This window comes from Myxocyprinus asiaticus, chromosome 4 (assembly GCF_019703515.2).
Source record: "Myxocyprinus asiaticus isolate MX2 ecotype Aquarium Trade chromosome 4, UBuf_Myxa_2, whole genome shotgun sequence".
NCBI lineage: Eukaryota > Metazoa > Chordata > Actinopteri > Cypriniformes > Catostomidae > Myxocyprinus > Myxocyprinus asiaticus.
In genome coordinates this window covers 4,529,007-4,556,415 of record NC_059347.1, presented here as the reverse complement: position 1 = coordinate 4,556,415, position 27,409 = coordinate 4,529,007, and the positions used below count along the sequence as shown (strand labels likewise).

The 27,409-nt window shown below is 41.3% G+C and overlaps 1 protein-coding gene across 1 annotated transcript in view; it reads left to right on the top strand.

Annotated features, from left to right (window-relative positions):
- The window catches only part of pappaa (pregnancy-associated plasma protein A, pappalysin 1a), a 245,529-nt gene that overhangs the window by 115,067 nt on the left and 103,053 nt on the right, over positions 1 to 27,409 (top strand). The window contains exons 12-14 of the mRNA XM_051690455.1: positions 11,964 to 12,071; positions 12,308 to 12,443; positions 21,656 to 21,869. Of these exons, the coding sequence (XP_051546415.1) occupies positions 11,964 to 12,071; positions 12,308 to 12,443; positions 21,656 to 21,869 (458 nt within the window). The remainder of the gene's footprint in view (positions 1 to 11,963; positions 12,072 to 12,307; positions 12,444 to 21,655; positions 21,870 to 27,409) is intronic.

The window sequence follows — 27,409 nt, the reverse complement described above, 5'->3', positions numbered from 1 at the left end:
AAAAAAAAAAACAAACAAAAAAAAAAAACATATATTTATTTATTTATTTATTTTGTTATTTAAAAAAAAAAAAAAAAAAAAAAAAAGATATATATATATATATATATATATATATATATATATATATATATATATATATATATATATATATATAGTTTAGTATGTTTTTTATGTGATTTGAATTATGGGGACACTAGAAATGTCCTCATAAATCACATTTATAGCATAATACCCTTGTAATTACCAGTTTGTAACCTAAAAAAATGTCCTCGTAAACCACCCAAGCCCGCCCACACACACACACACACACACACACACACACACACACACACACACACACACACACACACACTTACATATGACTACCAGATGGGACAAATGGGACAGAAATAGGAGCAGAGAATACATGTATGCAGAGAGTTACATTGTTAGATGTGTTGAAATGTGTATAAACCAGTTAACCTGGAGCTCTCAGTGTTTTGAGTTTGTATCTCAAGCACTGTGATCCTAAACATCAGTGTTTTTGGACACTGGATGAAGGAGTTCCACTTTCAATGTGCACAAATATATTCCAGATACGACTTTGCATACTTTTTCAAAATTTTTAACATGTGTGGCTTACCGAGCTCCACACAAACCCTTAACCTTGAATATCAAAATGCGTAACTCATTTAGCAAATTTGTGTAAAATTATTTTAGCAAAATTATGTAACTTGTTGAGGAGAAGTATACTATCCAAGCGATTGGATAATTTTTGCCTCAATTTTGGCCTCATCCCCTACCTAAGAATGCCCAAGTAACTGCAAAGTAACATCCTGGAAACCACCCAAAATACACAATGTGGTAGTAAATTTTGTATGGGCAAGCACCACTCACATACAGTATTTTTTAGAAAAAGTAAAAAATCGAGTTAAATTCTGACATACATGAAAATTGTATGTGCTTTTTGTGTGCAAAAATGCTCTAATTTTAAAAGAAACACCTACTTTGGTTATTTAGCTTTTTGGCATCTTCTGTAAAAGATGATGATTTTATTAAAGATCTTTTGCTTGGCATGAACATTTGATACGGTTCCTTCTTGTAAGTCTGTAGATAACATCTACAAAACCGAGAGGACAGTAAAGATGTCTGCAGTTTACATACGTATCAAACGGCCCTTGTGCACAATGTCCTGGACTGTTTCCCTCTGAGAACAGACATTGTTATGTATGGCTGGTAAAATTTCCTTCAAAGAGTAAGATGAGAGCATTTGAACCGACTGATACTGATACAGGGCATAACATCCTTACTAGTGCACACAAGATGACATGATTCTAGAGGCTACAGTACATACGCTATATAACCACCTGCACAGTACAGTTACAAAAGCACATCATATTGTTTTTGCTAACATCTGAGTGTCCAAGAATGAAAGAGAGTATCAAGAATACATCCAAGAATGCTAGTTTATGGGTGGTTATTGAAAATAATCAAAACAGCTCTTCTACACAGATGAACACCTGGGTAAATCTCACAAAACATGTCCAGAACAGGTAACTGCAAATACATTTATCACCCCAAATGCAAAATAAATAACCCATGTTTAGAAAAATGAAAAAAAAAAAAAAAAAAAAAAATAAAAAAAAGAAAGAAAAGAAAACCTTTTTAAGGACCATTATTATTATTATTATTATTATTATTATTAATAATGTATTTATACATTGTGAGATTCATTTCATGCCAGTTAAGCATATTTTCCTAATTTCTCATTACTATAATGCAAATAAATACATAACTAAAATGAAATTAAACTTATCTAATATTTCAGTTGTAAAGTATTTATACATTTTAGTTGTATTTGTTGTGCTGCCTTCAATTTGTGCTGATAAAAGTCCTTGTATTTTTTTAATTTTATTTTACTGTAATACATTTTGGCATGAGAATCAACTGAGAATCACCTTTGAGAAAAATGGAATTACAACAAATGTCAAAAGTGAATCATCTGGACGCATTACAGTATTGAGAATTTTGAAGGGAAATATGTTTAATTGTTTTATGCCCCTAAAATAGGCTTAATTCTCCTTATACACAATATAATTTCCCATTTTTCTCTTTTAATTTTTGGGTGAAATGTGACCTGGACATATTTTTGGGTGATTCACCCACTTGGGATTGACTTAATACGTCGAAAACTCTCTTTCATTCATACAACTAAACATCTACTGCACGCGACTGTACCCTCATCGTCCTCTTAAAGTCCTGTCTGCCAAGAGAAAACATCAGTCAGCAGCGTCAGAAGTGGCCTTGCAGTAAGCACGACCCAAGGCAGCTCTATCAGGGCTATTTGATGAAATTTGAAGCTCTGAAATGCCTGCGTCTTTGAAATTCTTGTGTTGTTTTGTTTTCTCCGGTTGTTTATTGTGGCCCATCATTCAGAAGCGTTCGAGCACGACCCATACCTTCAAGAGCCTGTTCACCTCCGCAGGGAAATGAGCTTTGCCGATAGAGATCTACTGGGATGCATGAAAGGCTTCAGCGAAGAGAGGAGGGTGGGTGGGTGTGGGGGTGGTCTGTGGTGGAGCATCGAATGCCAGTGGGCCCAGAGCCACCGCTTCAAACCATTTGCTGTGAAGAACAAACCGATCTTTAGGTCAAGGGAGCACATTTTCATTAATGGGAAAGCCACATCTGAGAATGTGCACACTGTAATGTCTCCTCTCATCACCTGACAGAGGTATTTAAAGAGTATATACATGTCATATAACTCGAAAGAATGCTCTTGGTTAAGGTCATTTGCAGTAACACTACCCCATTTTTATCCATTTGAACTCTTGACTAATCTTTGTAATGAACATAGACCAATTAATCATTGGGCATTTATGTAGTGTCCAACATTATCTGTGCATTATAAGTCAGTGACTCTCACAGATGACTTCAACAGTTTATACTGTGGTAGAAATCAGGACTGCTTCCTGTTCTTTTTAGGTAAGCATGAAAAAAAGAAACACAAAGTGATGTGAAAATACAGAACCTAATGGGTCCCAAACAAGTCACACAGTCAAGAACTTGTTTTTATGGGGTATTTGTTGGGAACGAAGCAAAACAGAGTTGATAATTTGTTTTACAGTTTCTGAGCAGTGTCACATCTTACCAAATTAGTATAGATTTCATGTGGAATTCATACAGAATAAATTATTTTACTACGTGTTGAGTTTTTTTTCTTAAACCCCCTTACCCATGGTAAAAACACTGTAACTCACAGACTCGAGTGGCTCATAGCTTTTGTGGCGACAACAGCACTATGATAAAAGTCACAAATGTTCAATAAAGATATACATTTATTTTTAATTAACTTAAAAAGCAATTATTCCAGCAAGTAATATAATACTGTAGTTTATTTGTGTAACTATGGGCTCTTTGCGATTGCCAAGTAGCAACTTGTATTGATAGTTTTTACAGTTTAATGGCTATTTTACATCAGCTTTTAAAGGTGCACTCAGTAATTTTTTATCCATTAAAGAAGTTTTACTCCTAAAGAAATGAATTGCAATTTTGAAACATATGTATAAAATCATGACCACTTTCATGAGATGAGGACTCTAGTCATATCAGTGACCTTATAAAAGCTATTTTATTCTACATGGGTCAGGGGTGCCCCATAAGGGCTGCCATTTTAGAATCACATGACCAGCTGAATACTACAAGCTTAACCTCAGTAACCATCATTTTATTGGACACTTTCACTCTTGGATTAAATTAATCATGGCTGATTGTGAATAGTGAATTTCTACAATGGCATCTGAAACTGAAAACTATTGATTTTGAATGATGTTGCGTCCACACCACTAGGTGTCACTGTAAGTCCAAGATGACACGAACAAAAAGTTACTGAGTGCACCTTTAATGCAACTTTTCCAATCAGAATTTAGAGTCATACTGTGATTATGACTGATTAAGTCTCGTTTAAAAACACATAGAATTGCTTTTATTTATGAATTTCTGTTTTTAACTTGTGTTTTACTAAGTGTTTTAATTGTATGTTTTGTGAAGCATTTTTTTGCTAAATTGCTAAAAGGCACTATAAAAATAAAGTTGTTATTATTATTATTAAAGTTAATATTATGACATACCGTGATTTTTTATTGAACATTTTTGTCATATCGTCCACCCCTACTGCAGAAGCCCCACAGCTTAATGCATTGGATTTCTGAACTCAACATGGCGCTGAGTATGGCTGCTGCGTTGCGAGCTCCGACACAACATGGCAGTGTTTTGTTTGTTTTGTTCACAATTCTTATGTTTTTTGTCTTGGATGTTGTCTGCCTTATTGTCTACGACAGACAAACACTTTTGGACATTGGTTCAGCAATTTCACACCATAAACCGGACTTCAAATTCCTCAATGCCGACCCGCTGTTTACAAACACGCAAGCAGAGCCCTTGGGGAAACAGAGCCGGCATTCTCATCAGAGTAAGACGCCGCGCAAATCGACCCCCGCTACCCAGTATTCTACTGGCAAATGTTCAGTCTCTGGATAACAAGCTCTGCGAGCTGAAAGCACGGATCTCGTTCCAACAAGAGACGAGAGACTGCTGCATTATCTGCCTAACAGAAACTTGGATGTCTGCGGAGATTCCAGACTCAGCCATTGAACCCGCGGGGTTCTCCGTGCACCGAGCGGACAGAGCGAAAGACCTCTCAGGTGAAAGCAGAGGTGGTGGTGTATGTTTTATGATCAACAAATCCTGGTGTGATCAGAGGAACGTACATTCTATCAAGTCTTTCTGCTCTCCTGATCTGGAATTTCTCATGCTTCTGTGTCGACCATTCTGGCTACCGAGGGAATTCACAGCGGTCATTATCACTGCTGTGTACATTCCCCCACAAGCCGACACAGACCGGGCACTCAAGGAACTGTATGGGATTATAAGTGAGCAGGAAACCGCGCACCCTGAGGCCACATTCATTGTGGCCGAGGACTTTAATAAAGCCAGTTTAAAATCAGTCGCACCAAAATACCACCAGCGCATTAGTTTCAACACACGAGGGACCGGGTTTTGGACCATTGCTACTCTCCCTTCCGGGATGGCTACAAATCCCTCCGCCGCCCACCATTTGGCAAATTGGATCACTCTTCCATTCTGCCCGCTTACAGGCAGAAACTGAAACAGGAAGCACCCACCCTCAGAACGATCCAGTGCTGGTCGGACCAATCAGACTCTACGCTACAGGACTGTTTTGATCACACGGACTGGGAGATGTTCCGGTCCACCTCTGATGACGACATCGAGCTTTACACTGATAGCGTAATGTGTTTCATCAAAAAGTGCATGGAGGACGTTGTTCCGACCAGAACAACATGGATCTATCTGAACCAGAAGCCATGGATAAATAGCGATGTTCGCGCGGCACTTAATGTGCGGACCTCCGCTTTCAATTCCGGGAACGCGGAGGAGCATAAACAAGCCAGTTATCAGAACAGCAAAACGCCAGTACAGGAACAAGATTGAAGGACAGTTTAACACCACCAACTCTAGAAGCATGTGGCAGGGAATTAACATCATCACGGACTTTAAAGGGAATAAAAACTCCGCCATGAACACCGCTGCCTCTCTCCCGGATGAGCTAAATACTTTTTATGCTCGTTTTGAGGGAAATAACACCGTCCTCGCGGAGAGAGCTCTCGCGGCCGAAGCTACAGAGGTTAGTTCACTCTCTGTCTCTGTAGCGGATGTAACCCGATCCTTCCGACGGGTGAATATCCGCAAAGCCGCGGGCCCAGACGGTATTCCGGGCCGCGTCATCAGAGCGTGCGGAAACCAGCTGTCTGGTGTTTTTACAGACATTTTCAACCTTTCCCTCTCTTTGTCTGTAGTCCCCACATGCTTTAAAACATCCACCATTGTGCCTGTTCCAAAGCAATCAAAAATAACTTGCTTAAATGACTGGCGTCCTGTTGCTCTGACCCCCATCATCAGCAAATGCTTTGAGAGACTAATCAGAGATTACATCTGCTCTGTGCTGCCTCTCTCTCTTGACCCACTGCAGTTTGCTTACCGTAACAACCGCTCCACTGATGATGCCATTGCATCTACATTACACACTGCTCTCTCCCACCTGGAAAAAAGAACACTTATGTGAGAATGCTGTTTGTAGACTACAGCTCAGCATTCAACACCATAGTGCCCTCCAAGCTAGATGAGAAACTCCAGGCTCTGGGCTTAAACAGCTCGCTGTGCAGCTGGATCCTGGACTTCCTGTCAAGCAGACACCAGGTGGTTAGAATAGGCAGCAACATCTCCTCATCACTGACCCTCAACACTGGAGCCCCACAGGGCTGTGTTCTCAGCCCACTCTTGTATTCCTTGTACACACATGACTGTGTGGAAACACATAGCTCCAATGCCATCATTAAGTTTGCTGATGACACGATGGTGGTAGGTCTGATCCCTGACAATGATGAAACAGCCTACAGAGAGGAGGTGCACACTCTGACACACTGGTGTCAGGAGCACAACCTCTCCCTCAACGTCATTAAGACAAAGGAGCTTGTGGTGGACTTTAGAAGAAAAGACAGAGAACACAGTCCCATCACCATCAATGGAGCACCAGTGAAGAGAGTTAGCAGCTTCAAGTTCCTGGGTGTCCACATCCCTGAGGAACTCACATGGTCCATCCACACTGAAGTCGTTGTGAAGAAGGCTCATCAGTGCCTCTTCTTCCTGAGACGGCTGAGGAATTTTGGAATGAACCGCCACATCCTCACACGGTTCTACACCTGCACTGTAGAGAGCATCCTGACTGGCTGCATCTCCGCCTTTGATTTGATTTGATTTGATCTATCTGCAAGGCCAAGCTCTAATGATTGGTGTTCATTCAACAAAGACAATCATAGTCTTATATGAACTGCCATCTTCATCAGAATACACAGTTCTCTATGCCAATAGAGACATTCCAATCATTGACATTCCAATCATGGTCAATTTTAAATGTCCTGTGCAAAGAGAGTAGGAAAAAGACAAACACAGAGAAGAAAACAGAGAAAAAGTGTCAGAATACATTGGGTCTTTGTGTCGCTAAAGGACAGAGTTCTTTCTCAAAGAATTTTACATGCATTTTTACTTCATGTCTGCAGCTTGATTGTAGTTTTTCATTGACAAAATTTTGCTGTGATTTTGTTGTGTTCATTCCATTGATCTATAATATAAAACTGAATTGCTGATGTCGTCATAACATTGAAGCCATTGCAGTGCCATATTGATATAACAAAAACAGTGTGGTGTGCCTATTTAGGAAATAGGAAATAATCTAGTTTCAAAGAGTTAACATTAGTCATTCTATCACCAATTGTACATCTAAAATCTGCCTGTAAAGCCTTAAACTTCTTTCGCATGTAACTGGTTATTTATTTAGAGTTGGGAATTTTTCCTGTTTCTTAAAAGACTGAGTGAGTTATGTATATCTATATCAGAGAGTAGATCTAAATAACTACAGTAGCGAACAGATTGAGCTGAAGTTCACTGAAACTGAGCTAAGGTACATAATTTTCATATATATTCTAGGAGCCACATGACAGATGTGAACAAACACGTTCAGCAGCATTGCTGTTATTGCTGGTGCTACTCTGTGTTCAAAGTAGCGAAAGACATGGGCTAAACGCACTTGAGTGCGGTTTTGGTTTGGAAGACATGTCCCGTACAGCCTCGAGAGACTGCAACGCAAGTTGGACCTGAGTGTTTTTTAAAAGTTAAACTCCACTCAGCTTGTTCGCTAACTCCATTTCTTGTGTTTCTTCGCCCCGCACTCAATTTCCATTAATTAACTTCAGATTTGAGACCTGGAGAATCATGCACTATGAGATTTCCTCTGTAGTCGTGCATATTCGCTGCAAAAATGATCAAATTATTAATTAATTCTTATTAAATTATTATTTATAAATTTGTCAAATTGAAGTCAGTACTCATCATATACTACATGATTTTCTGTGAAATCTGTCAACTCTGACTGGCCCAAAATATACAGACTGGAGCCAACTAATGCCAACGAGCACAGACTGACTGTAAATCAGCTGTTGGTGGGTAACATGAATGTATTCACAAGGATCTTGAGAAGTAGCTGTCTCCACAGGTTTCACATGAAAGCACACTCCCCTTTGCCATTATATTCCTTAAAAAATTATCAGAATCAGAATCACAATGAGCTTTATTGCCAAGTATGCTTGCACATACAAGGAATTTGTCTTGGTGACAGGAGCTTCCAGTACACAACAATAAAAAACAGCAACAAGACTTTTAAAAAATAGATAAATATTGAAAAGAAAAAAGTATATATAGAATACACAATAGAATATATATATATATATATATATATATATATATATATATATATATATATATACACACACATATACATACACACATATACATACACACACACACACACACACACACACACATATATATATATATATATATATATATATATACATACATACACACATACATATATATACATACATGTACACACACACATATATATACATACATATACACATATATACACATATACATATATATGAATATATATATACATACATATACATACATACATACACACACACACATACACATTCGTAGTGCAAATCTAAATACAAATCGGTTATATACAGTGCAAGGGAATGTAATGGCAGAAGAGGTATGATGTGTTGGATAATATAAAAAGACTAAGCTGTGTATTGCACATTAATAATTGCTCAAAGGGGCAGTTTTAACTGTTCATGAGATGGATAGCCTGGGGGAAAAACTGTTCCTGTGCCTGACGGTTCTGGTGCTCAGAGCTCTGAAGTGTCGGCCAGAAGCTCCAAGTGCTATGATATAAGTCTTCGGCAACAGGCCTGTTGTTTTGCCATACCGTTGTGTCTCTTCTTTATCAATTATCAAAAAAAAAAAAGACTTATAGGTTTTCCTATAAGAAACTGAACTGATAATGGACTAATAACAACCTTCATTTGCATTGCTTGCTGTTAACATGTCAGGGTTTTTGGAGGCTTGGACAGTTCTTCAGGACCAGAGCTGTTTATGTGATGTTGACCAAGAGCTCTAGGGCAGCCATTGGCAAACCACACAGTTTCCTTGTTTGCCCACAGAGGCAAGAATGCAAGCCAATGCCTCAGCCTAACCAAGGAAATGAAGCCATAACCAGTGCATGCATAGTCCCAGTTAATGCTATCATGAACCATCTGGGAGAAGTCAATCTGGTCAAAGTTGCATCTCGATGACCCCTAGATTGTGACTGGGCATATGCATGGCATTGGAGGCTTCCAGGGGACATTATTACTTCACATCTCAAACTCCATGCAGTGTTCTTTCATGTAATGATGGTGGTTTGAACATCACACAGGTCTCTCAACAAATGTCTCACAGATGTTGGTTTAGTTGGCAAAGCTCTGTCTTGTTTGTCCCAGTTTTTGCCATAAAAACAAGTTACAGTTTATCCAATGTGTGCAGGGAAAATAAACAAACAAATTTGCAAATAGATTTCAAATGAGACACACTCACTCCATAGAAACTGTCTGTTTGTGCAGAGGAAAGTCCTTTAGCAGCAAAAGAGTTTAAAGTCTTTGAGCTTGAAAACTGAGATGTTTGGGAGAAGAAATGCCTGTAAAAGTTCTGTGTTAATTGACACAAGAGGCCAAATTTGATATTGTTTATTTGTTTAATATTCCAGTTAGCATGAAACATTGCTTCGTTGCATTCTGTGTACATGCACAGCACTTTACAGCAGACAGAAGGCAGTGTTTTTTATTTTATTTTTTTCAGTTTTTGAGAGAAAGACAACTTTTGTGCTCAAAGACAAAATGATACTTAATAATCACTGCAAATGCTTCTGGTTCATTTAAGCCATGCTGTTAATGAAGTGTTGATGCTCTTCGCCTCAATCGGGGCTGATTCCATACTAGGTACAAGGGGTCACTGGGAGAACCCTGGATTTTGTGGTGGCTGACCTGAGTCAACCTTGGATGAATTAATTTGACCTCTATAGGACACTGTGTTGGGAATGAGTAAGCAGTTAAGCTCACATTACATATCCATATTTTTTTGAGGAACAAATATTTGGGGATAAAACATGTAATTCTTATTTGATGGTGTGTGTTTGTGTGTGTGTGTGTGGGGGGGGGGGGGGGGGGGGGGGGGCACATTAGACACAGCTGGTCCACATTAGGTCTTGGATGCAATTGTTGAACCATCCCAGGCTTACTTTGTTTTCAGGAGTGAACGGCAGAGGTTATTTGCTTATAATTAACTACACATCGACACATGCAGTTGCAGAGGCAAACAGTGGTGCTGGGTTATAAGTGTCATTTTTGTTGCATGTCAATAAGAGACAGTTATCTGCTTTTTTTACTGCAAATGCAAGTTTTGGAAAACAACTCTGGTGACATGGTGACAAAAACACCTGCAGTTACTTGGGGCTTTCCCTGTGGTTGAGACTGGTGTGACAAACCACATGGGTCCAACTTCAACTTTACAGCTGTCAGTGATCCACCTTACTGACAGGACTTGTTTAAAAACTCAAGACCTTAATCAAGTCTTAGTACCGAGAAAGGTCTGAGATAGTTGTCTTCTCAGTAAAAAAAAAAAAAAAAAAAAAGAACTGGTTCAGGCCATTTAGTGTTGATTTTTCTGGGTCCTTTTGTAATTTATGGCCTGTCCTTACATTCCAGCAGCCTGTGGTTTGAGTCAATAAGCTGTAGATCATAAGTTTTATTGGTTTATTTAGCCCTTCACACTGGGCTGTTGGTGGACTTTTCCTGGTGGTGGTGGTGGTGGTGGTGGTGTTGTGGTTTTACAATGATGTCACAGGCCTGCTATGCATCCACAGGGAGACTTCCACCACCCACTGATAGGTAGCTGTTTCTTCTGGCCTGGAAGCATTCATTTCATTCTCCAATAACCTCATCAAATTAATGATAAATGAATGTTAAGGAGCTGAGAAGCCAGTCAGAGTACCTCTTCTATGCTTTGCACTACTGGAGGGGTTTGTCAGTTCATTTTAAACCTGTTTGCAGTGCAGTTTCACTAAAAATGGCATGCATGTCATAATCAATATCAAGATGTTAGGTTACAATTTATGGGTGATTCTCACAAAACCTGTCAAGACAATGGCCTGATCCTATTTAAACACATATTGAAGAATATATATATATTTTTTTTTTGCATAAACAAAACACATAAATAAAGCTTTCATTTAAGACTATTAAGATTTCTTGCATTGTGACATTATTTTCAGGACATTTAAGCACATTTTACACCCCAAAGTCTCATTATTGTAACACATTGGTCATTTTACTTTTACTATTCCCATTGTTTCAATGGTGATTCTCATTACCGTAACGCAAACATTTTTGACTGTATTACAGTAAAAAAAAGATGCTGATGTGCAACATCAAAACGTCATTTACCATGTAAATGAAATGAACAAGGGATTACTACTCTGATGTATATATACTTTACAATTTAAATAAAATATCAATAAAATAATAATAAACAATATATTAAATGATTGCGTTTATGAGAAAATCATAATAACGATATGTTTGGCATTGCAGTAATGGAAATTACAGTGTAAAATGTGCATTACTGTCATGAAAATAATCTCACAATGCAAAATGAATAAAGTGAAAAAATAGTGCCCCCAAAATAGGCTTCATTTTCTATATACAAAATATAATTTCTTATTAGTTCCTTTTGATTTTAGAGTAAAGTAGGACAAGGGAATTTTCTTGATAGGTTTCGTGAGAATCCCTCTTATATACAGTACATTTATGATGGAAAATGTTTTCTAAGGTCATTATATAACTGCAAGAATTACTTGGCTGCATTATTAACACCATGTGTAGGGGGATAAAAGCACATAAACAAGACTTCATCTAGCTAGAAAATAAATCAAGTAAATGGATTTATTATATGTTTCCTGTTTCCAGACGTGCCAGTCCAAGGTGTTTGACTTGTCTGACGGAGTGTCTCAGTATGCCTGGTTTCCATGTCGAGAGGCTCAGGGCATTTCCTGGTATCCCCAATACTGGCTGAAGGTGAGATTTTATTTTCCTCACCTGAGCTATGTGAATATTTAGGTCAGGAAGCTATGTCAAAACTTGCAAAATAATTACATTATGCATCTTCTGTTCATTGTTGTCTGTTCAGTCTGTATAGTGAAATCTCAGGTCATGATCTGGTCTATGATATGTGTCACAATTTATAAGTTGTATTCAGTTACTAATGACCATGACTGCTGGATATGTGTAAGACCTGATCTCATCTCCTGTAGGCATATTTCTCGCATCCTATGGTTGCTGCAGCTGTCATCATCCATTTAGCTGCAGATGGAACCAGCTACATCGACCAAACCCAGTGCAACATTACAGTCCAACTGATCGACACCAAAGAGGGCATCCACAGCTTAGGTGAGATTGTGATCGGGATGCACCGACTGATTGGCCACCGATTGCGATTGGCCACCGATTATGAATGGCCGCTGATTTCGATTGACCGATCTTCATCTCAATTTTGTGATCAGCTGATCGTGCTTAGTTTCAGGGTGACTCTTTTTGTAATAGCGGCATGCACAAAATAGCACCTACACCGTTAGTCTAATGAATGAGCACTTTAAGCTTGTAGTGGAACACTCTCGTGGTGTTTACTTGTTGCCAGTATGTCACAATGATATTTGATAGTGACAACAGAACTTGTACAACATCACAAGCTAGTGATGCACCAATCAGGAAATTTGAGACTGATACCAATCAACGATATTTTAACACTGTGATCGGCCGATAATAAATAAATATCGGTAATCGGTTAGGTATCGGCCAATCACAGTGTTAAAATATCATTAATTGTTATCAGCCTCAAATTTCCTGATTGGTGCATCACTAGCTTGTGATGTTGTACAAGTTCTTGGCAAATAAGACTATACAAAAATAGCATGTTTCAGATTTTGAACCCAACAAGAGTTGATCCTTGATCTATATCTAATGAGTGCAACAGTAGGGTTCCAGAAGAAAAAAACACAATAATTTTCTCCATAGAGAAATAGATTTTAGTGAAAACATAAAGATGTTTCATGTGCCAGGGGTTGATTTATATTAAAACAAACAAATTTCATATTTTTTTAATTTAGTTATATCAGGATCACATTAAGACTCACTCAGATTTTTATTTATGTATTTATTTTATCAGGCCATGATCATTTATTTTAGTAAATATTAAACAATTAAAATCCATTTAAAAAAATACAAGTTATTTCATCTTTTAAACTATGATAATCTAATCAAAGAGTGAAATTAACATAAACCACTTTTAATATTTATTTTGTGAAATTGCTTGTTTAAAAAATAAATTACAGTCATTTCAACCACACCAAACTTTTTTGCCTAATATTTATTATTATTATTATTATTATTATTATTATTATTATTATTTGTATTATTATATTATTTATTATTATTATTGGTTAACAAGTGTACTTGTTAACCAAGTCAACAAAAGTGTCAGTGTAGAGCATGCTTGAGATAAAAAAAAAAATTAGACAGGTGATGTTTAAAGAAAAGGTATTGGGCGTCATTTCCAATTAAGGTGTAATTTTGCCAAATTGTGCAAAAGTCTGAAAATATTATTTAAGTGTGTGTATTTAGGAGACATAAAATGTTAGCTATGAAATTAGCTTTAGCAAGACCAAGCAGTCAGCCATTTTATTACAAAAATAAATAAAATAATTAAATAATATTATGGATAATGAGCAAAGTATCTTTAGGAAATGCAGTTGCGGCTGGATAAGGGTAACGACTTACAAGGGGCTGCAGATTTATCAAGGAAGGATGAAATGTGATGGGAACAGCCAGACACAACCTTGCACTGCAGCAGCAGGTCAGACAAGAAGGATACAGAACCACATTGAGCACCACGGCACTACTGAATCCTCTGTTGTAGGGGGGCACAAAGAAGACCAGTACCGCCAGAAGGACAAGTCATACCCGTGAGGTGATCTGGTGAGCCGTCGGAGGATACAACTGTCAACCCACAGACAAGACAGGGAAGTCAAGACAATGAAAAGGAGCCAGGGAGGAGGAAACAAATTAATTGGCCAAGATCTAATGATAATGAAGCATGGAGCAGATTAGACCAGGACCTGTGCTCCACCTTGCAGAATGCACTCAGCGGAAGGGTGGAGGCTAAGCTTAACATGTTTAGTGACATTGTGTATGAAGAATGCATAGGTAGATTTGGGGAAGCGTCAGTGAGGAAGAGTGGTCGCAGGGTGATGTGTAGGAGAGAAAAGGAAATACTTCAGGTGGTGAAAGAGCAGATGCAGCTTCACAAGGCATTGAAAAGAGCAGATGAGCATTAGAAGGAGGGCTTGAAGGTATTGTGGGATAACATAGGGGCTGGGTTGTCAGTTTTGAGGAGGGCAGAGAGAATTCGACAGCGGAGAAGAAGGAAGGAGCATGAGTGGATGAAATTCATTAAGGATCCCTTTAAATTTGCCAGAAAGCTTCTCAAAGAGAAGAGGAGTGGAAAGCTGGTGTTGCCAAAGCAAGATCTAGAAGATCAAATAAAACAACAACTAGGTGATCCTTATAAAGATAGCCTGCTAGGCTTACCTGCATATGTCCCACAGCCAGCAGAGCCAGTAATGGGATTTTATGTAGCCCCACCCAAGTTGAATGAGATCAGGCAAGTGGTAGAAAAATCCAGGGCAACTGCATCACTGGGCCGGAACAGGATACCTTATAGGTTATAAGAGATGCCCAACAGTTCATAAACTGTTATGGAGACTACAGAGAGTTGCCTGAAAGAAGCAGTGCATACCCCTGGAATGGCGAAGGGCATTGACCATCTTTATACCCAAAGAACAGGAATCCACCAACATAAGTCAGTTTAGGAGTATTGCTCTACTGAATGTGGAGGGAAAGATTTTCTTTTCGGTGGTAGCAAGGAGGATATCTGATTACCTCTTGAAGAATGGATATATAGAGACAAGCTGCACGAAGGCAGGTGTACCAGGTTTTCCAGGATGTGTGGAGCATGCATCAATAATATGGGAGCAGATCCAGTCTGCCAAGAGAGACAAGAAAGACCTCCATGTAGTCTGGCTGGACCTGGCAAATGCCTATGGATTGGTTCCACACCAGCTCCTCAGCTATGCGGTGGAATTTTTCCATGTACCAGAGTGTATGAAGAGTTTGGTAGGTAGTTACTATGGGGACCTGAAAATGTCATGCAACACAGGAGTTCACAACTGGTTGGCAGCAACTGGAAAAAGGAATTGCGATGGGATGTTCAGTCTCTCCCATCCTGTTCACAGCTGCATTCGAGATCATCCTACTTGGTGCAGATGGTCCGAGGAATCCATGCACAATCTGGGGTAAGATTGATGATGTCGCAAGCATCCTCCAGACTCCTGTATGCACAAACAGACACTTAACAAGGCTTGAAAAGCTTGAAAAGAATATACCCCAGTCCAGGCTAAGTTTCCTAATAAGATCCACCTATGACACTCTTCCAAGCCCTGGAAATTTGTCTCTGTGGTATGGTAAAGAGGAGAGTTGTCCCCTCTGCGAGGCCTCAAAAGCAAATGTGCAGCACATGTTGGCTGGTTGCAAGACCTCCTTGCCACACAGATGCTTCAGGTGGTGGCATGACGGGTTCTGCGAAAGCTGTCAGAGATCCTAGAGGTTTGAAGAATAAAGTCAAACAAATGCCATCATGCTCCTCATAGGAAGTACATTGAGTTTCTTAAAAGGGGAGATGCCACACAAGGTACGACATGAAAAGAGGCAAGGTCAGTCCTGGCACATGGAAGTGATTGGTCAATGGTGGTTGACCTTGACCAGCAGCTACATTTTCCTTCTGAGATCGCCATTACCTCCTTGAGGTCGGACATAGTGTTATGGTTGGCATCATCTAGGAAAATCATAATGACTGAACTTACTGTCCTATGGGAAGCAGGACTGTAGGCAGACTATGAGAGGAAGAGGCTAAAATATTCTGGCTGCAAAGTGCAGGGAAAATGGATAGAGGGCTGCCACTTACTCCGTGGAGGTCAGGTGTCAAGGGTTTATGAGAACATCAATGCAGCATCTTTTGAAAGACATTGTTATCTTTAGATCAGTGTTGAAGAAGTCCCTGAAGGAAATGGCAGAGGAAGCAGAAAAAGGGAGCTTCTGGCTATAGTTAAGTAAGAAAGTTAAAAGTGGGGTGTGCAGAAGTGAGAAATTAGGAATAGGGAACAACTGTGATATGTGGTGAGGTAGTATGTAGAAGAGGAAAAGGGGTGTGGAGACCCCCCCCCCTCCCCATCATCATTGCCCCACCTCTTAGGGCTGTCCTTCAGCCAGGCACACAACTGGAGTTGGGCAGGAGAATAGAAGAGGCACATAAATAATAAGCCTCGTCGGGGCAGCGCTGATTAGGCCCACCTGAATTGGATGGAGCCATAAAAATGCAGAGTGCGGCAATTCTCAGGGATCCGGCTTCTATTTCCTTGTGTACACACACTGACATCCTCAGAGATCCAGGAGCAGAGTGGGGAGGGTCAGGCCAAGTTCGATGTGCACCGGACACGCACCCTCGGTGGATCCTCCTCTGGACACTACCCATCCTACACGATGCCCCCTTTCACCACGAGGATTCAAGATTTCCTTTATTTTGGACACTTTCCCCCTGGAAAATATTTTTCCCATTTTTGAACATTTATGTTTATTATTATTTCTAATAAACGCCTCTCTGAGGCTTGATGCCACATCCACTGTGTCTTTCTCTTGCTCACCCAATCACAGTGGTGCAGAATGCAGGTATGAGTGTGGGCAGAGACGGCACAGTTGGAAAACCACAGTTACGTCACTTGCCCTCTCGTTCACTAGTTAGATGGAAAGCCTGGAGTGGAGCAGGGAATCCATGGGGATGGCCTCCCAACAGCCAAAAGGGTAAGTGGCACTTAATAAGCATTTACCCTGCGGTTGGTTGAGGCTGTGATGTTTAACCTGTGTTTTCTCTGTTTCCGCCCGGGTGCAAGTAAGGGGGTGAGCTGGCCCAAAGAAGATTCCCCAATATACCCACTCCGACTGTAGGGCCTGGTTGAGGAAGTAGCATTCCCGTGTGTGCGGCTAAAGAGTGCACATCTCTGGCTCCGGACTCCATTATTGGATAGGGGCATGGGAGGAGGTGATGAAGGGGCGACAATTGTGGGGGGGGTGGGGGGGTTATTGCAGAACAACCCGCCCCTTCCTCTCATTATCATCACCTCACCTCTTAGGGCCGTCCTTCAGCCAGGCCCATGACGGGATTTGGGCAGGAGAAGAGAAGAAGCACATAATTAATATCAAATCAAAAATCAAATCACTTTATTGTCACACAGCCATATACACAAGTGCAATGGTGTGTGAAATTCTTGGGTGCAGTTCCAATCAACATAGTAGTCGTGACAGTGATGAGACATATACCAATTTACAATAACATCAAATTAACACAACACAATTTAAACATCTGTTATACACATAATTACACTCAACAATATACAAATAATAACATACACTGTACAGTATACAATACGCTGTTTTTGTTTTTTTTTTTTTTTTACTATATAGATACACATTATTCAATAAAAATTAAAAATTAAAATATATATTAAAAAAAAAGTATATATATATATATAGAATGTACAGTATTGTACTGTATTGACATTCAGGCTGTCGGTTGATAGTCAGTTGTTAAGAGAGACATAATATAATAATAATAATATAATTTATGACAGTCCGGTGTGAGATATAAGAGTAAGGGTAATAAAGTGCAGTGCTGATGTATATTGATCATGAGAGATCAAGAGTTCAGAAGTCTGATTGCTTGGGGGAAGAAGCTATCATGGAGTCGGCTGGTGCGGGTCCTGATGCTGCGATACCGCCTACCTGATGGTAGCAGTGAGAATAGCCCATGGCTCGGGTGGCTGGAGTCTCTGATGATCCTCCGAGCTTTTTTCACACACCGCCTTGTATATATTTCCTGGAGGGAGGGAAGCTCACCTCCGATGATGTGTTTGGCAGTTTGCACCACCCTTTGCAGTGCTTTGCGGTTGTGGGCGGTGCTATTGCCGTACCAGGTGGAGATACAGCCAGTCAGGATGCTCTCCACAGTGCAGGTGTAGAACCGTGTGAGGATGTGGCGGTTCATTCCAAACTTCCTCAGCCGTCTCAGGAAGAAGAGGCACTGATGAGCCTTCTTCACAATGACTTCAGTGTGGACGGACCATGTGAGTTCCTCAGTGATGTGGACACCCAGGAACTTGAAGCTGCTGACTCTCTCCACTGGTGCTCCATTGATGGTGATGGGACTGTGTTCTCTGTCTTTTCTTCTGAAGTCCACCACAAGCTCCTTTGTCTTACTGACGTTGAGGGAGAGGTTGTGCTCCTGACACCAGTGTGTCAGGGTGTGCACCTCCTCTCTGTAGGCTGTTTCATCATTGTCAGTGATCAGACCTACCACCGTCGTGTCATCAGCAAACTTAATGATGGCATTGGAGCTATGTGTTGCCACACAGTCATGTGTGTACAAGGAATACAGTAGTGGGCTGAGAACACAGCCCTGTGGGGCTCCAGTGTTGAGGATCAGTGATGAGGAGATGTTGCTGCCTATTCTAACCACCTGGCGTCTGCTTGACAGGAAGTCCAGGATCCAGCTTCACAGCGAGCTGTTTAAGCCCAGAGCCCGGAGTTTCTCATCTAGCTTGGAGGGCACTATGGTGTTGAATGCTGAGCTGTAGTCTACAAACAGCATTCTCACATAAGTGTTCTTTTTTTCCAGGTGGGAGAGAGCAGTGTGTATTGTAGATGCAATGGCATCATCAGTGGAGCGGTTGTTGCGGTAAGCAAACTGCAGCGGGTCAAGATTGAGTGGCAAGACAGAGCAGATGTAATCTCTGATTAGTCTCTCAAAACATTTGCTGATGATGGGGGTCAGAGCAACTGGACGCCAGTCATTTAAACAAGTTATTTTTGATTGTTTTGGAACAGGCACAATGGTGGATGTTTTAAAGCATGTGGGGACTACAGACAAAGAGAGGGAAAGGTTGAAAATGTCCGTAAAAACACCAGCCAGCTGGTTCGCGCACGCTCTGATGACGCAGCCCTGAATGCCGTCTGGGCCCGCGGCTTTGCGGATATTCACCCGTCGGAAGGATTGGGTTACATCCGCTACGGAGACGGAGAGTGAACTAACCTCTGTAGCTTCAGCTGTGAGAGCTCTCTCCGCGAGGGCGGTGTTATTTCCCTCGAAACGAGCATAAAAAGTATTTAGCTCATCCGGTAGAGAGGCAGCGGCGTTCATGGCGGAGTTTTTATTCCCTTTAAAGTCCGTGATGATGTTAATTCCCTGCCACATGCTTCTAGAGTTGGTGGTGTTAAACTGTCCTTCAATCTTGCTCCTATACTGGCGTTTTGCTGTTTTGATAGTTTTTCAGAGGGCATAACTGGCTTGTTTATGCTCCTCCGCGTTCCCGGAATTGAAAGCGGAGGTCCGCACATTAAGTGCCGCGCGAACATCGCTATTGATCCACGGCTTCTGATTCAGATAGATTCGTACAGTTCTGGTCGGAATCACTTCCTCTACGCACGTTCTGATGAAACACATTACGCTATCAGCGTAAAGCTCGATGTCGTCATCAGAGGCGGACCGGAACATCTCCCAGTCCGTGTGATCAAAACAGTCTTGTAGCATAGAATCTGATTGGTCCGACCAGCACTGGATCGTTCTGAGGGTGGGTGCTTCCTGTTTCAGTTTCTGCCTGTAAGCGGGTAGAAGCAGAATGGAAGAGTGGTCCGTTTTGCCAAATGGTGGGCGGGGGAGGGATTTGTAGCCATCCTGGAACGGAGAGCAGCAATGATCCAAAACCCGGTCCCCTCGTGTGTTGAAACTAATGTGCTGGTGATATTTTGGTGCGACTGATTTTAAACTGGCTTTATTAAAGTCCCCGGTCACAATGAACGTGGCCTCAGGGTGCGTGGTTTCTTGCTCACTTATACTCCCATACAGTTCCTTGAGTGCCCGGTCTGTGTCGGCTTGTGGGGGAATGTACACAGCAGTGATAATGACCGCTGTGAATTCCCTCGGTAGCCAGAATGGTCGACACAGAAGCATAAGAAATTCCAGATCAGGAGAACAGAAAGACTTGATAGAATGTATGTTCCTCTGATCACACCAGGATTTGTTGATCATAAAACATACACCACCTCCTCTAGTTTTACCTGAGAGGTCTTTCGCTCTGTCCGCTCGGTGCATGGAGAACCCCGCGGGTTCAATGGCTGAGTCTGGAATCTCTGCAGACATCCAAGTTTCTGTTAGGCAGATAATGCAGCAGTCCCTCGTCTCTCGTTGGAAAGAGATCCGCGCTTTCAGCTCGCAGAGCTTGTTATCCAGAGACTGAACATTTGCCAGTAGAATAGTGGGTAGCGGGGGTCGATTTGCGCGGCGTCTTTCTCTGATGAAAGCCGGCTCTGTTTCCCCTTTTCCTCCTGCGTTTCCGCGGCCGGGCTGCCCAGACAAAGGGCTCCGCTTGCGTGTAATAAGCCTCGTTGGGGCAGAACGACCCACCCCTCCCTCTTGTTATCATCACCTTGCCTCTTAGGGCCATCCTTCAGCCAGGCCCATGATGGGATTTGAGCAGGAGAAGAGAAGAGGCGCAAAATTAATAAGCCTTGTTGGGGCAGAACAACCCGCCCCTCCCTCTCGTTATCATCACCTCGCCTCTTAGGGCCATCCTTCAGCCAGGCCCACGACGGGATTTGGGCAGGAGAAGAGAAGAGGTGCATAATTAATAAGCCTCATTGGGGCAGTGTTGATGAGGCACACCTGAATTGGATGGAGCCTCAGCAGCGCTGCCATAAAAATGCAGAGCGTGCCACTTCTCAGGTATCTGGCTTCTATCTCCTTGTGTGCACACACTGGTGTCCTTGCAGATCCAGGAGCAGAGCGGGGAGGGTTTGGTCAATTTATATGTGCGCCGAACCCACACCTTTGGTGGATCCTCCTCTGGACATTCCCCATCCTACATGATGCCCCACTTTCACCCCAAGGATGCCAGATTCCCCTTAATTTTTGACACATTTCCCCTGGACACTATTTTCCCCATTTTTGTTTATTATTATTTGTAATAAACGCCTCTCCAAGGCTTGACACCACACTCACTGTTTCTGTCTCTTGCTCACCCCGCCACATGGAATCATTATTTCTACTGACCCACTCAGTCCTTATCTGGGGGTTTCTGGAGGGGGATTGAGTGGGGGAGGGAAACCATACCAAGCTAGGCGTTAGAGGGGCAGCTGCCGCAGTCTCACAGCTTACCTTTCATGTCGCTTTTCTACTATCAGAAAATACTTTCAGAACTCAGACTGCTGAAAAGTGGGTGGCTGCAATTGTGGCCTTGAGCAAGGCACATACTTGCTCCAGGCGGACTGAACATGTAATTTAATATGGTGATGCTATCTGAAAATCACAGATACAAATTTCACAAACAATTAGCTGTGCAGTTATAAAAAAGATTGTGATATTGTCAATGCCTAAAGAGTTTTAAATAATTAATTATGAAACAATGGCTCACTACGTCCTCTCTTTCCCCCCTAAAATTTAGGTGACTGGCGTTTAAGCTGCCGCACCAATCCTCTGGTCATCCCTGTCAGTCATGACCTGAGCATGGCCTTCTACCACACCAAAGCCATCCTCCTCATGTTCCGCTCTGATTTGGTGGCTATATCTGGCGTAGGCCTACGCTCCTTCCAGTTCTTTGACCCAATCACCATCAGTGGCTGCCAGAGCAATGAGATCTACAACCCCATGGGCCAGAGGTGAGTGATCAGACTTGGGTTTTGTCAGCTTAGACTAGAGTCTAATGACTAGTTTCATTACCAATATAATTTTAGGACATGGCTTCACTGTATTGATATTCCTAAAACATATAGTTTAGGAACCCTACGTATTAAAATTTAGCAATTCATTCAGCCGGAACCACCTAATGTACAAACTATATTTTTTATTTTTACAACACTGGGCGCAAACACAATCCCCCTTGGCAATTTATGTACCCCACAACTGCTGTGCTGTCTGTACGGACCAGAATGTGAAAACCTTGCATGTGTGCTCAAAAGGCCTCCAGAGACAAGAGGACTGCAAGCAGCTCTACACGATTTATATGCAACATGGCTCACGCACCTGTCCAGGTGTCGAAAGCTGAATGACCGGCACACGAAGGTCTCCAGCCTAAGCTGGACGTGTCCATCATGAACATTTTGCATCTGACCACTTGGCACAGTGTTGATCCAGCACTGAAGACCCCTCATGCGCAGAAATCCCACCCACACAGGGGTTGCATTAAATTAAAATTCTCAATAATTTACCGATTTTTTGAATCATTGACGGATAATTTCAAATGCTGTCTGTCATTTTTACAGATAATTTTTTTTTTAAATAAAAAATATTTTAACCTAGTGTATCAGTTTTGACTTCTCTGTCCATATCACACACACTGCCGCTGTGTGTGTGCCCTTACTGCCTTGTAGTACTAAGATGTGTATTAACAGGTGCAATCACCATTAACACCTGATAATATGCATGTCTTTTGACCAATTGTGTTCGGATTTCAAGGAGAGAGAGTCTCTGAATTAATGACTGCATACATCAGTTATTACTTTAATATGTTACTGCATAATTAGTGTGTTAGTATAATAGTATAGTAAGTATAATAACAAAATGAAAGCGTGAAAAATCTGAGCATCTTTTCTGCGAATTACTAGCATTTAATCTAATCACAAACATTATGTTTAGAGCAGAAATGTCAGTTATTTTAGAGGAGTACCTGTATTAGAGCTTTAGGGATGTGTGTGACTTTAGTGAAATTTACTGTGATATCAGGCACACCGAAAAAGTTCAGTGAAATTGTGTTAGTATGCAAATTTTCACATATTCTGATCAGACATTTACTTCCTTCAAAAGCTGCATGCAACCAGCAAAGTTTAAAAGTCTTGTTTTAGCGCTGTTGATTGTCAGAACGTTCACCCAAGAACTCCTTGGTTTCACCAGACTTTTGCTTAGTGAGTCAAAAATGTATAATTTAAGCCTATCCAATGTCATGTACTGTATATGCCATTATAATAAATGCTACACCCTGTATGTGGCACTTGTAAAATTTCCATCATGGTCTATCCGTCATACTTGTTTTAATTTTATAACTCAGTCCATCAGAGTGATAGAGAAAGATTTTCTCTAGTGCAACCTCTGCACCCACAATCCCTACTGTGGCAGCCATCAACCCAAACACCTGCCGGAATTCTTGCAGCAGCAGAGCAACTCCCAGCTTGAACTTTGTCATACATTGGGGGATAGACTGAATGTAGGCATCGGTCAAACATGCCAACATGGTCATTGAGTCGTTTCTTTCCTAAAAAGGAAAACCTGCCGACTAGGAACAAAAATACTCCTTGCCCAATTGACTTTAAGGCCCAAATGCTCCAAATGCTGATTGCGCAACAGCAGAACCAGTGCCATATCAACACATTTGGTAAATGTGCATGGAGTTAAAGACAGACTGAAGAGATGGACCTTGTATTGAATCACCTCACCAATGAAGACCAACGAACCAGCCGAATGGATGAACATGAGATTAAATATGTGTCTGAGTAACCATCTTCAATAGATACTTCCAAGTCCAGTATGGACCGTTGCCCACATTCTTTCTTGACAACCAGAAAATAACAGCTATAGAAGCATTTCTGCATGTCACATGCCGACATGCTTTCTATCGCACCAGAAAAGACTGTTGCTCTTAGTGCAAAACCGGTGTGTCTCGCACTGTCACAGTGGAAGACAGAATGCCGTTGAAGCGAGGCTGCTACCTCTTGAACTGATGCACATAGACGTGCACTACTGTGTTCAGTGCCCAGCTGGAGACCCCTGGAAGACTGCAGCATGTGTCCGTGTAATGAGCCAGTGGAAACGTGGGCTCTTCTTTGACTGCTGGCATCGACATGCCACCCACCCTCAGGAGGCAGCTGACCAGCGTGGCTGAATCGTTTAAAGCTGGTGAGCCTCATGCAGCCGCAATGAGGTCTGAAACATTTGTTGAGACATATCAGCATTCTGGCACATAACCATCAGTAGTGAGGACAGTCACTTGACTGAAATTGTTTTCTCGTTTCCAGCCCACAGCAGCAGGGCATTGAGCTAGAGTGCTGTACTGGAACCAGAGCGCTGAACTTTCTTCCGCCTGGAAGAAACTGCTCCGTAGGGCTTAACCAGCATGCAGGCATCATTCATATGAAACAAGTTCCTTTGTTTGTGTTGCGACATGTCAGACTTCAGGCACTTCACCAACATCAATAAAAACAGGCATCAAAGTGACCTGCTTTACCCCGCAAACTTGTTCCCGGCAGAGGACGGCAGGGAAAGTGAGCATCATTAGTGGTGTTTTTCCTTGGGCCTTCTTTAGGCTGGTAGAAACACTGCGTATGATTATAAAACACTGTGTATGCCTTAAATCATTATGTTTTGGCACATCGCTAACAACAGCAAAAACAGGCAATGAAGTGACCTGTGTCATGCAGCAAACTCATTACTGGCTTGTGACAGTGGGTAAAGCGAGAGAGCTGCTTAGCGACATGGAAGGTTTTTTTTACCCAGGCCTCTCAAGGGCCAGAGAAAACCACCATGCATGCCCTAAATCTCTGTTTTGCAACATGGCAGACTTCTGCATCCCACCAAAAAACAGGCCGAAACCGTCCTTCATTCAAACTCGGAGGCACGCCAATGCAGTGAAAGCAGTCTAGGTTCGATTAAGAACTTTAAGCAAATTTAAACAGTCTCAGAGGTCGACTTGTCCCGTTTTTCTGCTCTTGGGGGGAATTATGGTAAGCACCTCACTTGAGCGTGACATGTCTCACTATCGGAAGCCCCAGTGACAAAGTGTCCCTCACATTATCCCCACCGCCAAACATCATCAATCGCCGGGCCACAGATTGTCGCAGACGTACTGAACAGGCAAAACCACTTATGAAGGAGAAGGAAAGAGAAGTGAGGTCTAAGCCGATGACCAATCCTCCTTACACTCTCTGTGCTCTATATACCTTCCTCGCTTTCCTTGCTTGTGTTGTCCCTTGGGTGGCACAGAGGTCAGACATCAGGAGGAGAGCTGCATCAGCTTTCAAAGAAAGCAAGCCGAGAGTGAAGTGTGTTGTGTTGCATGCGCTTGGCAATGAACGCAATCTCAGCAAGCACTATTTCAGCATGGGCTCAGCCCAGGCAAACAAACAGCACTTGTGCCTGACAGAGGGATACATCTTGAAAAAAGAAGTCGAAAGCAAGCTTTTAGTTTATTTAGCTAGAAAGAAACACATACAAAACCACTCAATACAATTGCAAAATAAAGGTAGTGCACAGGATATGCTGGAAGCAATGAGTCAGGCTTGCAGAATACATGAGATGTAACTGCGACCCTAAATGTAAAAATTTGATGAAATGGTGCTGTTCTTCGGTTTAAATGCCTGCGATGATGTGTACATAATGGCTGGAGCTTCAAGCACCATCTGTCAATAGATTGGCAAGATTATGTACATGCTTCAGAGATTGTCACACCTGAAAGGAGTTCACATAGCTTCAGCTACTTATGCAGCATTGAGAGACCGACTAGAAAGGGAACTTAAAACTAATTCAGTTGAACTGAAAGTAACTGAGTAAAAAACCCTTGAGACTTTGTTTTGGCAGAAAACTGAAGGAAGACCTTTGATTTTCCATGTGTATTTGAAAATAACGATTTATTTATTAGCTCCTCATTCCAAATGTGGGGGAATGTTTTAAACACTGATTCTCCGCACCTCAGTTAGATTTCTGTAGTAACTAGTAAGCCAAAAATTTTGTGAATGTGAATTTGGAGAACTTTGGAGATGTACTCCAGGAGTAGTAAAGGAAAAGTTCTAGACTAAAGAATGGTTTCCAAAATACTCCATACTGTGTAATCTTTCTGCCATTAAAAGCTGTTAAATCAGTGCGTGTTCACCTGCTTTGCATGTTTGCTTTGAACAAACTTTAAATTATAGTCCATATAATTTGTTTTTTAGAATGAGGTAATCTTTGAAACAGAAACACTTTTCGGTCAGTTAATGCAGACAAATATTTCAATAACCCATTACCCAAGCGCTTTAGCTGGAGTGCGGCCCTTCCTGTCTAAGACTATCGGCAACAGTGTGATTTCCTTTACTAAGAAGTACAATTTATTGACTATGTTGACTTTATATAAAAAAATAAATAAAATAAAAAAATTACAAAAATGCTCACACAAACACACTCTGAATGTTCAGACTTGCAAACAGACCCCTTCACTTTCCTTTCTATGCATACACACAAATATGTTCTTTGCCGCATTGCTCGGGTTCTGGCCTTGGACCACCGGCAACATATTTCCAGTAATACTGCCCGATCTACAAAACACCATGTCCCTTATTCCCAAAGTTGTTAACTGCGGGGGCCATTAACATGGTTTGGTTTTATTTTCCCTTCCATTTTTTTCAGTACTGTATGTCACTTAAGCATTAGTTTAATGTGTTGGGAGGGCTACATTTTATGTATACTCTCACAACATTGGCAGTCGGATTTGGCCCGCTTGGAGGTGGGGGGGCTTATAGTGGAACGGCTTGCAATATGAGCAATTTCGGTTAGACATTAAAAATGGTTGTTTTAAAGTAAATAAATAAATAATATATATATATATATATATATATATATATATATATATATATATATATATATATATATATATATATATGGATATATGTATGCACTATATGTAACTCAATATATCCTTTAACTACTGAATACTGAAGTTACAGTAGCATCATTGCACTGTGTACACTTTTTATGTGATGCAAAATTTTCAACGTCGGGTGAGAACGCACTCCACCTTGGCGATTCAGGTGACCGCTGAGGTGCTGTTCACTTGTATTAGAATATGAACATGAAACCCCTGCTTGTCTGACTGAAAAGCCTTTGGGAACCAGGTAGACCACCAGGTAGTCCATGCAATATACTGTGCTACGACACCTGTGGACCCGTCCAGGTACCGAATATCAGATGTCCATTGTGTAAGGCACCTGTTTCTGTGGGCCTTGGCCAACTCCAAGTGAGCATAAATCATCCAATAATTTAGATAATTTAGGACTCAAACACTACTCAGCCATAACAGAGTGAATGCTGCTTAGGCTAGAGACAGGCTGAATGTTGGAACCCAAAATTTAATTGAATCGCAACTCGAGTTTATCCCCTGACAACATCAGATCATGCGGCTTCTCGGACACCACAGAGGTTGGATATTGGTGGGTTTGGGGATTAGCTGCTCACCTTT